Below are 19,407 nucleotides of genomic sequence, written 5' to 3' on the forward strand. Positions count from 1 at the left end.
TTTGTCCCCGTTTCCCCCCCCCCCACAATGTTGTAATATACTGGGAAGCCAGAATGCGCATCCATCAACAGAAGCATACATTAGCCGAACCTAGGCATGGCCCAATATACCGTTTCAAGGTATACCGCGATTTGAAAATGGAAAGTTTCAAAACCGCTAATATTTTCGGTTATACCGTCCCTGCGGTATGCAGCGTTTTTCATGTCTCCTCAAAGACTGAAAGTGTAGGATTCCCTCAGGTTGAGTGTAGTTTAGAGTGTAACACGAGCCTCCTCCTCCTGTTGGTGCGAGCGAGCGGTCAGTCACGTGTGTACTGTGTAGGATGGCCGAAATTAAGGAGCTTCCCCTGCAGCTTACGCGATCGGCAACCGGCCGTTTTTTGTCTTATTGCAAGCAACTTGTCTCTGTTCTGGACTTGCACAAACTGCGTTGCAATGCAATCTTTTTCCAAAATGTCATTTATGTGAAAATATGAAGTCTGTAAACGCCCGTTAACACAGGCCAGAGACTCTGAAGACGGACGCACAGAGAAAAATACTGTAGCAGACAGATCACTCACTGTTCATGATGCACAAACTATTGGAAGAAAATCCTCAATATTGATTTGGGGGTTTATATGCATGTGTTTCTGAGGGGAACTGACTGTCTTCAGAAAAGTTTACGTGGTATTTTCTTTTAATCTCGTCTCTGTATAGTTCATATTAAAGCAGTGTTTCAGCACAGTGCTGCTTTGTTTATGGCGGTAACCAAGGAATCACTGTATTCTGGTGTTTGAGAAACGCCTCCTGCTGTCAGAGAGTGAATATGTGTCTCTTTCAGAGCTTCTGCCGTTTGCTTCGTTCAGGCATGTAGTATCATTTCACAAAGTTAGTCAGAACATTCTGTTTTTGCTTCAAATTGGGTTATGAAATCAAATTATGTATATGAAATTATATAACTAAATTATATGTATATGAATTATATAACTAAAATTAAATAACTGTAATTACAGATTTAGGTTAAATAAAGATGTCAGTCTTTATTTTTCCTCTTTTTAGGAAACAAATCAAATAAAAAAAATAAACAAATTCTACTGTTCCTAATATTCTGTATGTTGCTCAAAAACAAAATATATTTTTTCAGCGGGAAAAAATTATTATTTTTTTTTTTACCCAGTCATTTAAAAATAACACATTTTAGAGCTGTATTGACAATATCGTGATACCATGAAACCGTGATATTTTTGCTTAAAGTTATCATACCGTCAAAATCTCATACCGGCCCATGCCTAGCCGAACCCGGTTTGTTTTACGTGTTTTTATTTATTAACAAACCATATTACAGATGCGTTGTCAGATTTCAGTTGAACTGTGGTCCTAGTGAGTGCCGAACTGTGTGTGGAGAACCGTACGGTTCGATTTTTTTTACAGAGAACCGTTCCATCCCTTATACATATATAAATATATAAAAATCACATACATAACTTCTATTTTTCAGAATTTGTCAAATATTTATGTCGAATATAAATTATATAAAAATAATAAATAAAAACATTTATATATAAAATAATTTTATAATAAAATTATTATTATTATTGATTTTAATACCATAGCAATATGGCGAGATAAAAAAAAATTCCAAATTCATAGACAGCCACACAATTGTCGTTTACGATCATTGTATATTACAAATAAAAATTATTATTTAATCTTGTAAAATGAACAATTAATCTTTCTAAAATCTTATTAGTTGAGCAAATTTAGTCATTGTAATATATCCAGTATGCACAGCTGTGACATTACTTGAATTAGTGCAGTTGCTTGACACTGTAAACAGCCTATAGGTACACTAATGTTTATCTGGATTATTATTAAATATATATATATATATATATATAAACTTGATCATAAAACACTGGTAAAATTCAATTAAAATAAAATCTCAATCACCTAAAATCCTCAATGATGCTATAAACTGCATATTAGCACCGTTTGCTGTGTGGCGGCACATCACATGGGTGAAACAGAGGGCTTTAGGATGGGGGTGTGGTGACTATTTATAGAACACTACTCATTACCTCACGCTCTCTTCACATCGACAGAGCTGTCCGTCAAACAGAGAGAAACAGGGGGCCTGTTCCAAATCATGCTCGTGTACATGCACACAAAATATTTACATATTTATTTTTAGATTGTACATGTCAACAGAGGAAGCTTCTAGTCTAAATGTGTTTTGTCTACCTCTGAATGTGGTTCCATTGATTGGATCGCCAAACATTTTGTACCCCATTTACACCAGCACTGTCTGCTAGGGATAAGAGATGGACGGTCTTTTGAGGCGTAAACGCGGTAACAGAAAAGCCATCCATGAACTATAATGATCGAACTACAGACGCATGTGAACAAAGAGAGTGCAACACAGACAGAAAGATGGAGAGAAGGACCCGAACGAGGCCTTCGGGTAATGTTTTTCCACTGTGTGAGCACACATGCATATGAGAAAAACAGCTACACATTAAAACAAAAATCTGTTTCACTCACCGGTAAATATGTAATAGTGCATGGATGACAATGCAAAAAAATCAGATGCGACGTGACAAGTTCCCAGAAACAAGTGACTGGTCTGTCCACACAGAAAGCAAAAATGCAACACAATCACAACCATGCAGATGAACAGACTTGATGTTTATTATTATATAGTAATGGCTTTGTGGAGATTTTGGACTCTTGAGATTTCACTACCCAGTACAACGCCATGAAAATAGAAACCAAATTAACCAAAAAAAGTTATTATTCAGATTTGCATGGAAGAGGTTATTTTTTTAGTTGCTTCACTGCATCTCACCTGATCAGGACATTTGAAGCATATAGGCTAGTACTGTTCAAAGTCTGGCGTCAATAAGATCCCCCCCCCCCTTTAAAAAAATGAATACTTTTATTTATCAAGTACGCATTAAATTGTTTAAAAGTCAGAGTAAAGACATTTATAACATTATAAAATATTTCTACTTCAAATAAATGCCGTTCTTTTGAACTTTCTGTTCAATTCTTCCCAGGTTTGTTTAAAGTCATAGTTCGGTTTAAGCTAATGACACATATTTCATTGTACATGCATCCAACATAACAGAAAAGAGGTACATCACCTTCCATTTTAGCAAATTGAGAAGACTGAATTAATTCCCTGCTTAATTATAATATGATCAACTCTGTCATTTCTTTTCTGGGTGGCAGATGATTGACTGAATGCAGTTTGGCCTAATAACAGCAGTCTATTTCTCACATTTATTGTCTAATTGACATTTCTGCGTGACAGCACAGCGTTTACTTCCCCAATACCATGACCTAGAGAGCCACCTTACTGTGACAGGGCTGCTATTGTGAACCTGCAAAAGGGCTGCGGTCAATATCAGTAACTGAATCCACTGGAGCAATGCAATTACCTAAATCGTCGGCAGCAAGTGTCTTTTACAAATTCATACAGCTTTCGATACAGTCATTAAAATCAGAACACGTGAGGGTCCTCGGAAAAAAAGTATTCCTTGTGTTATCTTGAGCTGCATTCTTCTACGAGGCTTCGCTGAAGCTGATCACAGCTGTACATTACGACTGATGGCGGGGGTTTAATTTTTAATGCGCTTTCCTACTGGGCCATACACTCTCGAGCCGTCCCGTCTGACTGCCAGCATGGTTACTCCCATCCTGATGCATTTTTCAACAGAGATTTTGAGTTCACATGGAAGAGACTGAGAGAGAAGATAAAAAAAAGTTCAGAGTCCCAGAAGACAAGGCTCGTGGGTAACCGAGGGAGATGGGTGGCTCACAATGCAACAGGCTGCTTGAGCCAGGAAGTGACGAAACATTCATCCCTCACCTCACGCTTATGTAAGAAGATAATTAGAGCATGTCCATCTAAATGGACTGGATGCTATACAAGAGCAAACCAACATTAACGACAAATGCATGACAAACCCCTAACATGTAAATGATCAGACATTAAGCTTTAGTCAAGGCTTGAAAACACTAAGAATGAATACCAGTTAACTTGTATGATATTCCATAATGTTACAGTTTTTTACGTTATTTCTGATCAAATAAAGCCTGGGTGAACAGACTTTTCTTTCAAAAAGATTTGAAATAAAGAAAAAAAATCTTACTGACCCCAAATTTTGAACGCCACCACTCACTTCAAGTTTATCTAAAAAACTGTTTTGATGCCTTAAGCTCCGTTCAGACTACACGATTTTCAGACTACCACTTCAGATTTGTGTCCACTGTCAGGTTTTCTTTCTTTTTTGGGCTTTTTGATGACAAGACGCAAAACACGCTATTTGCTAGCCATTGTTTGTTTACACTCATGGCACGCCGTTAAAGACGGCAAGCGATGAATGTTCAGGTAGCAACGTGCAGTCTGACATGTTTCAGTCATGTTTGTTTGGGAGTCAAAATTGCATAATCTGACACAGTGACTGTCGTAACCGTCAAAAAAAATCAAGTAGTCTGAACCGGCCTTAAATTCCCTTGTAGCATTTAAAAAAAAAAAAAAGTGTGGTTTAATTGTAATGCCTAATAACAGCAGTCTATTTCTCACATTTATTGTCTAATTGACATTTCTGCGTGACAGCACAGCGTTTACTTCCCCAATACCATGACCTAGAGAGCCACCTTACTGTGACAGGGCTGCTATTGTGAACCTGCAAAAGGGCTGCGGTCAATATCAGTAACTGAATCCACTGGAGCAATGCAATTACCTAAAGCATCAGCGGCAAGCGTCTTTTACAAATTCACACAGCTTTCGAGACCGTCATTAGCATCTGCACATGTGAGTGTCGTAAAATCAGTGTTAAAGTATTCCTTGCGTTATCTTGAGCGGTGTTCTTCTATGAGAATCGCTGAAGCTGATCACAGCTGAACATTACGACTGATGGTAGAGGTTTAATTTTTAATGCGCTTTCCTACTGGGCCATACACTCTCGAGCCGTCCCGTCTGACTGCCAGCATGGTTACTCCCATCCTGATGCATTTTTCAACAGAGATTTTGAGTTCACATGGAAGAGACTGAGAGAGAAGATAAAAAAAAGTTCAGAGTCCCAGAAGACAAGGCTCGTGGGTAACCGAGGGAGATGGGTGGCTCACAATGCAACAGGCTGCTTGAGCCAGGAAGTGACGAAACATTCATCCCTCACCTCACGCTTATGTAAGAAGATAATTAGAGCATGTCCATCTAAATGGACTGGATGCTATACAAGAGCAAACCAACATTAACGACAAATGCATGACAAACCCCTAACATGTAAATGATCAGACATTAAGCTTTAGTCAAGGCTTGAAAACACTAAGAATGAGTACCAGTTAACTTGTATGATATTCCACAATGTTACAGTTTTTTACGTTATTTCTGATCAAATAAAGCCTGGGTGAACAGACTTCTTTCAAAAAGATTTGAAATAAAGAAAAAAAAACTTACTGACCCCAAATTTTGAACGCCACCACTCACTTCAAGTTTATCTAAAAAACTGTTTTGATGCCTTAAGCTCCGTTCAGACTACACGATTTTCAGACTACCACTTCAGATTTGTGTCCACTGTCAGGTTTTCTTTCTTTTTTGGGCTTTTTGATGACAAGACGCAAAACACGCTATTTGCTAGCCATTGTTTGTTTACACTCATGGCACGCCGTTAAAGACGGCAAGCGATGAATGTTCAGGTAGCAACGTGCAGTCTGACATGTTTCAGTCATGTTTGTTTGGGAGTCAAAATTGCATAATCTGACACAGTGACTGTCGTAACCGTCAAAAAAAAAATCAAGTAGTCTGAACCGGCCTTAAATTCCCTTGTAGCATTTAAAAAAAAAAAAAAGTGTGGTTTAATTGTAATGTATTTAAACTAAATAGTATAATAATAATTGATATCAACCATAAAATAAAAATAATTATTGGCTTATTGTACTGACCAAAACACAATTTGTAATAACAAAAGCAAAAGCTGCAAGTGTTGCCGCTAAGGTTCTCTTAATGTCAAGGTGGATCTACAGCAAGAAGACAATCTTTCTGAACAAGTTAGTTAAACTTTCAACACTTTCAACTACAATAGCTATTTGAATAACACCAGATGTGCTTTAACTGAACAGGCATTTTTGACGTTAACTCCATCACCCCTTAAACTGCAGCATTGACCACAGAAATGCAAGAACGCATGTTCAATATGAACAATAGAGCCATGCTCTTGCAATGCATTGGTTAAGCATTTAAATCTATATGTTGTGTACTTATATGTTGTGTGTTTCTGCCATGAAAGCAACTAGCTAGAGTGAAGTAAAAGAATAAAGGTCAAAGGTCCACTGAGGTTGAAGATCATTCTGTGTGGGGAACAGAAACACAACCTCATCGAGAATGTTACGAAAAAGGAAGTTTACAACGTTAAAGCCCAGAATGAAGCACAGTGAAAGAATTGATTGGGCACACATTAGAACACAGGCAGAGCGGTCCGTGAGGCTTAATCACTAGTGCTAATTATAACGAGCTGGGTGTTTTCAGGCCATACTCAGATTCCCTGTGCTGCCATCAAAGGAGCGATGGAGGGCAAGTCAGTTCAAAAACAGCACGCATGGACTATGGCCAACTAATTTGAAGCTACTACATCAATAACTCATATTTTAGAGGAACTAAGATTAGTCGAGATGGTGATTTGGACAGGCTGGAATCTATACAGAGGTTTGGTCACTGAAACATGGGAGAAATGTATACATGTTCTCCCATGTATACATTTGGAAATCTTACTTATAATGTGATTCTGGTCGTAATAAACCAACGTGATCTCATGATAATTCGTATGTATTTTACGTAACGTGGTTCTAGAAAACGTACATTTACCTACGTTTTTTACAGACACTAAAACGTACAATACTGACGTATTTTCAGCATCTAAACGTACAAATACTTGCATATTTTCAGCATTTAAACGTACAAAACTGACGTATTGATGACACCTAAAAAGGAATCCTTATATTGAAATCGCAGCATTAATTTTATTAGTTTTTAGTTCTCATATGAATTAGCTTGTTTTCAATTGCATTATTAAATTGTTTACTTATGAAATGGTAACATTTCGTTTTGTTGTGTGATTTCTGCTGCCAGCTCGTTTTCAAGAATATGCCTGCATAATGTTAAACACGACTTCACTTTAAACCTTAAAATAAATAACATTTCTGCAATCGTTTAACCTTTACTTATCATATAAATGTTTACTTTGATTGCCATAGGCCACAAAAGGCATTTTTTCCCAACATGCTGTGACTAACAATAGAACTATAAAATACACCAAAAACGCAACATAATTACGAAATGAAACAATTTTATTTGTGCGCTGTAATCCAAATCTTCTAAATCCATACGACTGCGAGGAACAGACCCAAATCCAAGTCTTTATTCGGCGATCTTCTTCTCCATCCCGAGCAGCGAGTCTAGTGACCGTACGTGAGCAGCAAAGCCCGTGCTGACTGACGCGCTCTTTACAAATTCAAATGTTGCCGCTTCAAACGACAAGTTTTACGGCAGGATTATCGAACGCTCATTGGCTCTCGCCTGTATTCGTCACAGATTGCGACATGCCGTGTTTCTGGTGAGGTGTGTTTGAATGAAGCGCGCGCGCGCCTTCACGAGTTCACGGAGTGGATCGCGAAAATTATCTGGATAATATTTTCAGCGATTAACAACATAAATTCTGCTCTGTATCACACAAACCTACTGCAACGCATCATTTGGATTACATTTGGTGCTGCTTTTGACATTTTTGCAATAAATAAATGATTGTAATTGCATTTATCTGTCTGTCATGTTTTTTATACTGTACAGAAATGTTTAGGTTTATAGGAGTGGGATTAGAGACTATAAAAATATTTTAATGCTATATTGTTACTAAAATGGTTATTTTCCTGCATATTTCGGTCATTTGCGTTTTATATCCTTTTATATTCGCTATAAAATGGGTAGGTTAAGGTTTGGGGGTAGGTTAAGGGGTCTAAAAATCTAAATTGCGTATTAATAAAATTATAAAAATGCATATTCGCTGTAAAATAAGCAGGTTTAGGTTTAGAGGTAGGTTAAGGGGTCTAAAAATCGAAATCGCTTATTGATAAAATGCATTGATACGAATATCTTAATGATATAAAAGATACGTAAATATTTGTACGTTTTTTTGCTAAAAATACATAGCGATTTGTACGTTTTAAACGTTGAAATACGTCTAAATTGTAAGTTTTAGCATTAATAAAAACGTACAAAAATATACATTTTGTGCTTGTAAATGTTACGTATTAATACCTACGTATAAACATGAGACCAGGCTGAATAAACTGATGTGTTTCTATCTCTAGCACCAACAAAAATGTTACACTATTACAATAAAATGAAAAGCAGCATTTTGGCATGCAAGCCTGAAACCTCAAAAATGGAAAAAAAATGAATCTGATTTTCTATTTATTATAAATCGAGATAAATATAATTTAGAACACAAAGTAAACAAATCTAGATTGTAAAATTAACAGTCACACAATTACAATTATCATGATACTAGTGATTCAATGATATATTATTTTTTTTTTAATACCCAAATTAAAGTTTGAATAATAGAACTCTTTAGGCTGTTCAAGGTGTTGTGTTTTCAGGTGATAAATGAATCAGTAAATTCTTCAGCAACGAGCTGCCTCTCGATATTTCAGCCAACACATTTTACATACTAGCATCATTTTTGGTTACAGTGAAGAGCATCCACACAGCTGACATATTTATCAGTTGTTGCTTATTCACATTATTTGTACAAAAATGACACTGACAGAGTTGAAACACATCATCGAAAAAGCAGTAATTAAATGAAACCGTCACTTTCCAAAACTATTTCGGCCGAAACTGAAAATTAATTAACTAATTATTTCATTTCATTATTAAATTGTTTTTTCCCCTATTTCAGCTGAATATTTTCAGTTGCCGAAATTTTGGTGCATCACTATATGATATCAATCATATTAAATCCATAATTTTCTGTCAGGATTTTTTAATTAACATGCTGCAAACTTAGAAATTCTGGGCTTGAAACAATTCCTGAACTTATGATACTGTGGAATGATATTTCCAAAAAAAAAAATCCTTCTAAAATGTATTAAATTATATTAAGTTATGCTCTATTAAATTAAATAATCATTACATTAAATAATTATTAAAAGGCCATTAAACCTCAACCCATATTTAGAAACATTGTATTTTTGTAGATCGAGCAAAAATATAATTTAACCTCAAACCAGGACATAAAAATGAACAGAAAAAAAAGAATATAAAAAAAAGAAAGAAAAAAACAAAACAAAAAAAAGAGGCAAATGCTGCGACAGCAACATTAAAACAGGTTCATGTTGAAACCGATAACGCTGGCATATAAGTGGATTTCCTGGAATGAAAACATGGTCCTCGATGCAATTAATTTAGGAATGTCCCAGTTACCAAACATGCAGCAATCAGATAAGAGCATCTATAAAGGATGTGTGTGAGAGCAATAAACCATTAAACCTTGAGTAACACACAGACACACAACTGTCCCTGAGTTCACCTTAATCAGTCATTTATTTATAATAAACTAACTAAACTAAAAAAAGTGTACATGAAACCAACAGTACAATGGTCTCACAATGTCCACACATCAGTACTGAAGAGCTTTATCGTAAGTAGGTAAATACCTTCTTGAGGAACCCTGGATTTAGTGCTTTGATCAAAGAAATGCAAATGCTGATAGTTCAAGGATCACCACTTGCAGGGCTCAGTTCTTTAGTATAACCAGCATAGATCTTTAGGCACTAGCCTTTTCTACTATGCTAGTGAACAAATTCATATTTACTTGAAAATTGAGGCTGCTAATCTAAAATGATAAATATATTCGCAACCCACAATGAATGAAGTTTATCGGAGTGTTGATCTAAATATAACAAATGTATGATTAAAATGAATATTTATTCAAGCAGTATTTTTTTGGGCAATTGTCATCACTGAAACAAACATATCAGATCATTAGAAACCGAACTTGTTGGACAAAGACGGTTCTCGGTTCAATGAGTTCACTCACTGAGTCGTTGACTCAAGAACCGCTCGGAACGATTCAGTCAGATTCGTCAACGAATAGCTCTGTAGAACTGATTCGACTCACATGAATGATTCATTCGGAAAATGCTACGAATCAAACATTGACAATTCATCATGACCACAAGACAAATCATAAAGAAAATGCATAGAAATCGTCAATAATTAGCCTGTAACTTAGCTTATATGAAAAGACGTACTAGATTCACATCTAAGATTTTATAATTCACCAATACGAATCGCACCAGCTGCCATCTATCATCACTTATTTCTTTACAACTACAAATGAAGCCAAAAACGACTATACTAGTTCACGCACAACGCCAAATAACGGTAGAAAAATGTACCTTCATCCTCATGATGAGATGTTTCTATCCTGCGCTCCTCGTGCATATAAACTTCATGATGATCTCCATCCGACAGAACGCTGCATGCGTGTGAAAGAGACGCGCTGCTTAAAATAGCTACACAAGGAGCGGGGGCTGAAGACGAGGGGGGAAAAGAGCCAAGGACACCCATAAAACAGCCCAACATGACATCAGCCCTCACATCTCTGAATATGTCAAACTGTACGCACTTTCATTTTAACGACTGGAGCGCGTCTTTACACAGCGACTTGCATTAGAAACGAATAGTGCTTCTCACGCGCTCCTTTTTTAAACGAGTCAGTATGCATCGAAGTTATACGAATAGGAACGCATTGAGGATTTGCACTGCAGAGGAAGTGAAAGTTTGGGTGGTATAGGGCTGAGAACAGTTAGATTAGCAAACTGACCAGCTTTGCAAAGAGCCAGCAGGTGTTACGTTCAAATATATCAACTCCTTCCTGACATCCGGATCTCTGCGTTGTATTTTATTCTTTTTGCATGACTTTGAAATGAATGTGCACGGATGTGTGTCACGCAGAACCTTTGACAGTTTTATCCACGAAACTCATAGAAATGCAGTAAATGATACTGACCTCTTTTCTGTAGGGTGACTGAGAGCTCAAGGGCAAAATTCGCCGTCATAAATCATTTATTCCAGCCGGAAATTGATTATTTTAAACGTTATGATGACCCATGGTCGCCTGTCTGTCTGTCTGTCTGTCTGTCTGTCTGTCTATCAGACTTCCTGGATGAATAGCCGCGTGCGCATATAAGTTAGTGAAGTTCACTAACACGCATACATTCGCTCACGGAAATAAGTGCATGACATCTCGACCCAGGAGTCTATGCAAAGCACTTTTCTTCTTCTCTCGAGTTTTTTGGCAGATTGGCAAACCAACGTTAAAGATGCGCAAAGCACTTTTACCCTCACTCTTCATTTTTGTCTTAATTTTCTCTCATTTGTAAAAATGTTACATTTGACAGAATTTTACTATTCACCATTAAAAATCAGGAAATAATACAGTGTGTGTGTGTGTGTGTGTGTGTACTGGTTTATATATCCTGGTGGGGACTTAAACCTGACTACACACAGACTCATGGGGACTCGTGTCACGGTGGGGACCTAAATTGTGGTCCCCATGGGTACAGAAACTTATAAATCATACAGAATGAAGTTTTTTGAAAATCTAAAAATGCAGAAAGTTTCCTGTGAGGGGTAGGTTTAGGGGTAGGGTTGGTGTAGGGCAATAGAATATACGGTCTGTACAGTAGAAAAACCATTACGCCTATGGAGAGTCCCCACAAGGATAGCTGACCAGACGTGTGTGTGTGTGTGTACACTGGTTTATATATCCTGGTGGGGACTTAAACCTGACTACACACAGACTCATGGGGACTCGTGTCACGGTGGGGACCTAAATTGTGGTCCCCACGGGTACAGAAGCTTATAAATCATAAAGAATTCAGTTTTTTGAAAATCTAAAAATGCAGAAAGTTTCCTGTAAGGGGTAGGTTTGGTGTAGGGCAATAGAATATACGGTCTGTACAGTAGAAAAACCATTACGCCTATGGAGAGTCCCCACAAGGATAGCTGTGTGTGGGTTTAAAATGGTTGTGTTAGCAAGACCAAGGCTTTTCCAACTTTAAAGTGTAAAATAAAGTGTAAAAATCCATTGCGTCACATATTACAATAACAATCTAGTATGGATATTAGAAGTAGCTAGTCAAAATGAAGAAATATAGGCCTAGCTGTCTTTGGAGCACATGAAAACTTAACTATTAAAAATGCATGAAATCATTAAATAATTCACGTATGTCAACATACGTCACAAAAACAAATTTTCTGGATATACTGGATGTAGTCTATGAGTGTAAACAAACAATCAGTTGTAGTCAAGTATGTTCTACTTTATGAAGTAGGTTCACCGAGGGAAAATCAATCGAGCGCAGAGGTCATCTATGGAGAGGCGAGCAGTGACACCAGATACGATAAAGACGCTTTTAATTGACGGCGCAGCGTATTACAAACATAAAATACCCCTGCAAGACAAAACAGCTGAGCTGACAAAGCCACAATAAATGTGAATGCCAAGAAAAAAAACGGCCTTACCAAGTCAGCGAAGCTTTTTCTTTAATCCAGGTCCAACTCCATAGAAGTCCGGTTAAAAGCAAATGTCTCCAGGCGAATGAACGCTCTCCTCAACGACGAACAGTACAAATCCCCCTTATTTCTCCTGTAGCCCTTGTAAGGTGGAATGTTGAGGGAGATAAACTTCCAAAGTCATTGCAATTGGCGTCTTGGTGCTCCTACACCTGAAAATACATCAACCTGTTTTATTTTCAACAGACGTCATGTCTATCTCTCCCGTCAGTTTGATGATAAAACGTCCATATAGTCAGTTCGTGTTATGATATCCAGCATAAAGACTGTACTAAACCCCGCGCCACTGACAAAGACCCGACAAGCGTCTCTCGCTTTTAAAACCCCATCGTACCTGCTACAAGGTAACAGCGCTGACAAACGAGCTCACGAGTCAAACAGCTTTTAAACTCAACGCCGCCACCTGCCGGTTGAGCGAGGAACAAGCCATAAAGACACAATAGAGATGACACAGTGGCAGATTCCTGAAAAAGGGTATGATAGGATTATAAACTAGTGTAATGATAATTAGATCGAGGATTTAACGTAGATTACCTCGCATGGCCAGTTTATATAATATATTACAATATGTATGTACATGCATGTGTCTGATCAAGCATGAGTTGGATCAATTTAGGCTGAATCTTATGTTAAACACCTGTTATTCCAATCTGTGAATCTAATAGCTAACTGATCACCTAACAAATCTATTTTATGATGATGTTATAATTATTATTATTACAATTAGCTATTATGATTAGCTATAATTTTTATGTTGTTTTGTTATTGTTGTTCTACCCATGTTATGCTATATAGTTTGTTTCTTATTGTAATTTGTATTAAGTTTCTAATATAGTTTTTTACAATTATTTGCTCTCTAATGTCTTTATTATTATTATTATTATTTCCAGCAGCAGCAGCGTAGTATGCCTGTTTTATGCAACACAATCGAGAGATGCTGTTCGAAAAATAATTTTAATATATTTCTAATACACATTTTATAGATTTTATGAATTAGTCAGTATCACTTATTTCACTTATTACACGCTTGTTCATGAGGAAAACTAAATTGGCAATAATGATGATAAGCAATTACAAAAACATAGGCTACATTGTTTGTGAATACGTGACGAATGAACTTTGCACAATGCATGAAACATAATGAAACATGGAAATGAAACTCAGTGTGCATGCAAAACAATTCCTATTACAGACAAATAATGGCACTAAATCATAGATGAGCATGTATTTTCTTGTATGTCTTTTCATAATAACATTAATACGCTTACCGAGATAATAGTGCATGACTGAAGGGCAGAAGTGTTTAGCGTACAGACAACTTCAGAAAATCTTCATGTTCCTTGAATGATAATAGCAACAATACATTTGAAACGCGGAGAGACTATACTCTCACTCGCTCTCTCTCTCTCTCTCTCTCTCTCTCTCTCTCTCACACACACACACACACACACACACGCACTCTCTCTTACCATTTTCTTCTTTCCCTTTTTCCCTTCTTTGCGCACAAGCTGTTCAAACTACATTTCCCAGCATGCATTGCTCGAACATCTCCACCAATCAGATTCCTCGGCCTACCCTCCATTGAAAAAAGAGGCTCGAATCGAGACTGAAAACGTTGTCGGTGCAGTGTGATTGTTTACACATAGGCATTTCCTGCAATAGAGAGACTATACTCTCTCTCTCTCTCTCTCTCTCTCTCTCTCTCTCTCTCTCTCACACACACACACACACACACACGCACTCTCTCTTACCATTTTCTTCTTTCCCTTATGTCATACTTTGCGCACAAGCTGTTCAAACTACATTTCCCAGCATGCATTGCTCGAACATCTCCACCAATCAGATTCCTCGGCCTACCCTCCATTGAAAAAAGAGGCTCGAATCGAGACTGAAAACGTTGTCGGTGCAGTGTGATTGTTTACACATAGGCATTTCCTGCAATATTATCCGTTTTTGAATATAATAAATGGCCTCGACTTTACTGTCACCCATGGTGGATTATTATAACGACGAGGAGGAGCTAGACAGTGTGGATGAAGATCGCAGTTTCAGAGGCAGAGACTCGGAAGAAGGTGATTACGCACAATAGTTTAAGTTTATTTACCTTTTAATCCCCTTCACGTATGATTTATGGATTGAAAGACATGTTTCATTTGTTAATGAGGGAACTGGCTGTAGATTGCTAATGAAATACTGGCTCTGTGAAGAGTACACATGCAGGAAAGTGTGTACATGTGTCGAGTTGTTTTGTTTATTGTAGAGCTCGCTGGCTTTTTGCAACCTCGTCTGAGTTATTAAATGATGGCTGTGTAAGCATTTAACCGTGTAATGGTTATGCGTTTTCTCATAGTTGTGTGTTTTATGTGCTATCCAGCCTGTTGATAATCAGTTAGCCGTTAGCACGCGTCAGGAAGCAATTACAATATGTAGGATGTTGTTGTTGTTTTCATGCATACAGCCTCGAAGTCAGGGGTGTATTTCAGAAAGCAGGTTATGTGACATACCCGGGTATGTTTGAGGATAAGAGAGCGGTTAACCCCAGCTTTCGGTTCCAAAATCGGAGGTTACTTTCAGGGTATGTAAGTAACCATAGCAACTTGCTCTCTGAAGATAACCTGCTTCCAGGGCTTGTTGACTTCAGAGCCATCAGCGCACACGTGACCTACTGACGGGCCTTCAGTGGGCGTGACAGATAGCGCACAACATTATATAATATTACAATATAGTTATGTAATATAGCCTACTATATATACTGTATATTAGTTGTATGATATGTTAATTATAAAGCGCTTATATAAGCAATAAATAAGGTAATATTATTCTAATATGGTTATTATATTTATTTTATTGCCATATATAACAGTTATTTGTATAAATTATAAAACACTATTATGACAAATTAATGTTTAATTTATTATATTATATGAAGAGTTTATTTGCAAAAACTTTTTATTATGTTAGCGGGTTTTTATTTTTTAACCTAGTCAAAATAACCCAACTGCAGTTTGATTGAGATGAACTGGAATGCACAATGGAAAAAAAACATGATTTCTGAGAATTGTTAAAAACGGAGTTATCTGTTTTTGCAAATTAACTCTTCATATATATTTATTACATTTTATATTATCATCTCACACATGGATCGGCATTTTCTATCATGTATTTCTATAATAAAAAATACATAACTGATATGACTTATAATATAAATATCATCAAACAAACAATATAATTCATATTCTCAAGGATTAAAGATTAAACGGAAAAAAATAAAAATGATTGCACAACCATCAGTTAGGTGGCGATATGCACTAAGCATGTAAACGACCATTGAACAAAAGAAGAAGAAAGAAACAGCATGGCGAGCTTTTTCTTAGCATCCGTTTCCATAGTGACTTGTCGATTCGTCGCTCTGTTGAGAATGTCAAGTCGAGTTTATTTGTACAGCGCTTTTCACGATACAAATCATTGCAAAGCAACTTTACAGCAAATGAAGTTTCTACAATATTTAGTGGTAGCTTATCAGTGGTGACTGACAGTTAATGTACATATGGCAGAAATGTACGGAAAAATCTATTTAAGATGTAATAAAACAGACGATGAACACTATTAACAGCAATTATTATATGATGCAATCAAACTTATAGCAAAATGTGGTAGTTCTGTATGTTGTTTCAGGGTTGGCATCATCTCTCTGCATCAGAAACAGGTAACATGTTTTGTAACTTGGCAATGTTTCTAAGATTACGATTTTTTTTGTGTAACTTGTCAGTGAACTACGGCTCTGTGTAGTGAATTCTGCTCCATCTGAAAGCACGTGATGATGATTTACTGCTGATTACAGAACCGGCTTTACTAACAAAATGGGCTTGACAATCACATTCGATTAATCGTGCAGCCCTACTGTTCTGGAACAGTGTTGTAAATACAACTTAACCACTGATTTCTAGTCGTGTCCTCTTTTGGAAGGCCAACAAAGTAGTTTCGCTTTTACAACGAAACACACGGCGGGCTAGAGTGAGCGGAGGCGGGCTTGAGAACGGCGCTACCGGCGGATTCGACAAAGGAGCAGCCGGAGGGCTTGCGGCAACCACATGTGACGACCCCGGGCTGGACTCCGCTTCGTCCACGGTGAAAGCCGCCGGCGATCCACAGCGCAAAGTTGGTGTATTTCCTCAGTGACCAGCACGGATCAGCTCCAGGCATGACGAAGCAGATATCGTCCTCTTTTGGAAGGCCAAACAGAGTAGTTTTGCTTTTACAACGAAACACACAGTGTCTTCACGGCATGGCGGCGGCGGCAAAAACAGTACTACAGCAAGAATAAAAGTTACGCCTTCTTTCTTTGCGTGAACATTTGGGCGGCGTTATGCAAATCTTCCCACATCGTGACGTAGACGTGGGGGCGTGTTAGAACGAGCCATTTTAGGTAGGTGTGGCTGACTCTTAACTTTTATATATATATATATATATATATATATATATATAACTCCAGTCTTCAGTGCCACATGATCCTTCAGAAGTCACTCTAATATGCTGATTTGATGTACAAGAAACATTTCTTATTATGATCAATGTTGTGCTTGTTAATAATTTTGTAAAACTGTGATGCACCTTTTTCGGGATTCTTTGATGAACAGCTCACAAGTACAGTGTTTACTAGAAGTAAAAAATCTTGTCAGTTCTGATCAATTATGCATCATTGCTGAATTGAAGTTACGTTAATTAAAAAAAAAATCTCACCTGGATAAAAGCAGCTACATATAGTATTTGTCTTTTAGTGTGGCTAGTTGTCTTTGCATTAGGGCTGAAATGTGTGCTTTGTTTATTTATGTCATTTTAATTATCTTAGGTCTTTGTTTATTATTGGTACTTCAGATTTAGTCTTAGAACCAACTTGTGACAGTTCCCAGATAGCAGATCATATAATATAATATATTATACAACATGTAATATCTGGTTTAATTACCATAGAAAATGACATTGAGATACCATGTCTGTCCGCTAGATGGTGCTGTATATGTGCAGTTATCACTTCAATAAACTGTCCAAACGTTTGGCATCCCAAAGTAGTTTGGTGGGGTCAAATCTGTGCTTTGTGCAAGATAGTCAAGTTCTTCCATAACTGTCATATCCTATAGTGTATAATTAATGTATTGCTATATTTTTTGTTATTATTATAGACACGGAAGATGCCAGTGAAACAGATCTGGCCAAACATGATGAGAACGATTATGTTGAAATCAAAGAACAGTAAGTACCAATTGACTAGCATTCATTCATGCCAAGAGATACACAAATTGAGTATTATTTATTAAAATGAAATGAACTCTGCATTACAGTACTGTCTGTGTATGTCATACAAGTACTGTATATATTACTCACTGCCATTTTTTCAAAACTTTTATTTTATTACTATTATTGTTTTTGATAATGCACATATCTATTTAATATTACGTTTTTAATCTATACTTTTTCTTTCTTTCCTGTGAAAATCATGTATATGACACATTTCTGCTATTATTTGCATGCTATGAAATAAAACTTTCTTTAAAATATTTTGTTTTTGTCTTGATTTCAGGATGTATCAGGACAAACTGGCATCCCTGAAAAGACAGCTACAACAACTGCAAGAAGGTGACTAGAAGAACATAAATTCACTATTGAAGTTATATATATTTTTAGAAATACTGTTACTGTACATCAACAAACTTATGCTTTTCTTTGGGAAAAAGATATATACTACTATTACTTTTACCTTTACTAGTATAACTATTAGGGTACTGAACATATATAAACTCTATATAAAGGCATTATTGTTTGTTCACATGTTGTTATTCAGTAAAACAAGTGGTAGAAGGCAGCCTGTTAACAACACAATATATTACGGAGAAAATTGTCTCTGCTAGCACAGGGACACTGATACCTTAAAAATATGATATATTTTGATGTTTTTGTTGTTGTTGGGGTTTTTATTTTTATTTTTTTGAGAAAAATGTCCTGGCTTGATGGATAGTGATCTAAAAAGATGATGTAGCCTGATAGTTGATGAACTAGGCTGGTAAACAAAAGGTTGTTCAAATAATGTAATCTACCACCATTGTGCTCTTGATCAAGACTTGGTTACTCCATTATTGTCCCTGTAATAAGTGTACAATACATCTCTGTGGATAAAAAATGTCAGCTAAAAATGAGTAAATTAGATCACCTATGCATTTCTACAGGCACGCTGCAGGAGTACCAGAAGAGAATGAAGAAGCTTGATCAGCAGTATAAAGAGAGACTTCGTAATGCTGGTAAGGATGATTTATAGTAAAGCTTTTCATCTCAATGTAAGTGTTAATATTTCAAGAGCCAACATTACATTATTAAAGGGGTCATATGATGCGATTTCAATTTTTCCTTTCTCTTTGGAGTGTTACAAGCTCTTGGTGCATAAAGAAGATCTGTAAAGTTGCAAAGACTAAAGTCTCAAATCCAAAGAGATATTCTTTATAAAAGTTAAGAGTCAACCACACATGTCTACGTCACGATGTGGGAAGATTTGCAAAACGCCGCCCAAATGTTCACTCAAAGAAAGAAGGTGTAACTTTTATTCTCGCTGTAGTATTGTTGCTGCCGCCATGTCATGGAGACGCTGTGTTTCGTTGTAAAAACAAAACTACTTAGTTTGGTATTCCAAAAGAGGACGATATCCGCTTCGTCATGCCTAGAGCTGATCCGTGGTGGTCGCTGAGGAAATACATCAACTTCGCGCTGTGGATCGCCGGATCAGCTTTCACCGTG

General features: G+C 36.9%; 2 protein-coding genes across 7 annotated transcripts in view; one reads left to right on the forward strand and one right to left on the reverse strand.

The window, feature by feature from the left end:
- The window catches only part of taok3a (TAO kinase 3a), a 106,620-nt gene extending 92,700 nt beyond the window's left edge, over nt 1–13,920 (reverse strand). For 2 of the 5 annotated variants that reach the window (XM_016233574.1, XM_016233572.1), the window contains exon 1: nt 11,057–11,158. The gene's annotated coding sequence lies outside the window, so the exon portion shown is untranslated. Of the gene's footprint in view, nt 1–10,442; nt 10,677–11,056; nt 11,159–12,573; nt 12,966–13,892 lie in introns of those variants that run through there. The other 3 variants (XM_016233571.1, XM_016233569.1, XM_016233573.1) reach the window with 3 other exon arrangements.
- A 529-nt stretch (nt 13,921–14,449) lies between these two features.
- The window catches only part of suds3 (SDS3 homolog, SIN3A corepressor complex component), a 19,448-nt gene continuing 14,490 nt past the window's right edge, over nt 14,450–19,407 (forward strand). For both annotated transcript variants that reach the window (XM_016233551.1, XM_016233552.1), the window contains exons 1-4: nt 14,450–14,696; nt 17,805–17,874; nt 18,203–18,258; nt 18,846–18,917. In XM_016233551.1, the coding sequence (XP_016089037.1) occupies nt 14,591–14,696; nt 17,805–17,874; nt 18,203–18,258; nt 18,846–18,917 (304 nt within the window). In that variant the 5' untranslated portion in view covers nt 14,450–14,590. The remainder of the gene's footprint in view (nt 14,697–17,804; nt 17,875–18,202; nt 18,259–18,845; nt 18,918–19,407) is intronic.

Source organism: Sinocyclocheilus grahami, unplaced genomic scaffold (genome assembly GCF_001515645.1).
Source record: "Sinocyclocheilus grahami isolate Dianchi unplaced genomic scaffold, SAMN03320097.WGS_v1.1 scaffold434.1, whole genome shotgun sequence".
NCBI classification, from domain to species: Eukaryota; Metazoa; Chordata; class Actinopteri; order Cypriniformes; family Cyprinidae; genus Sinocyclocheilus; species Sinocyclocheilus grahami.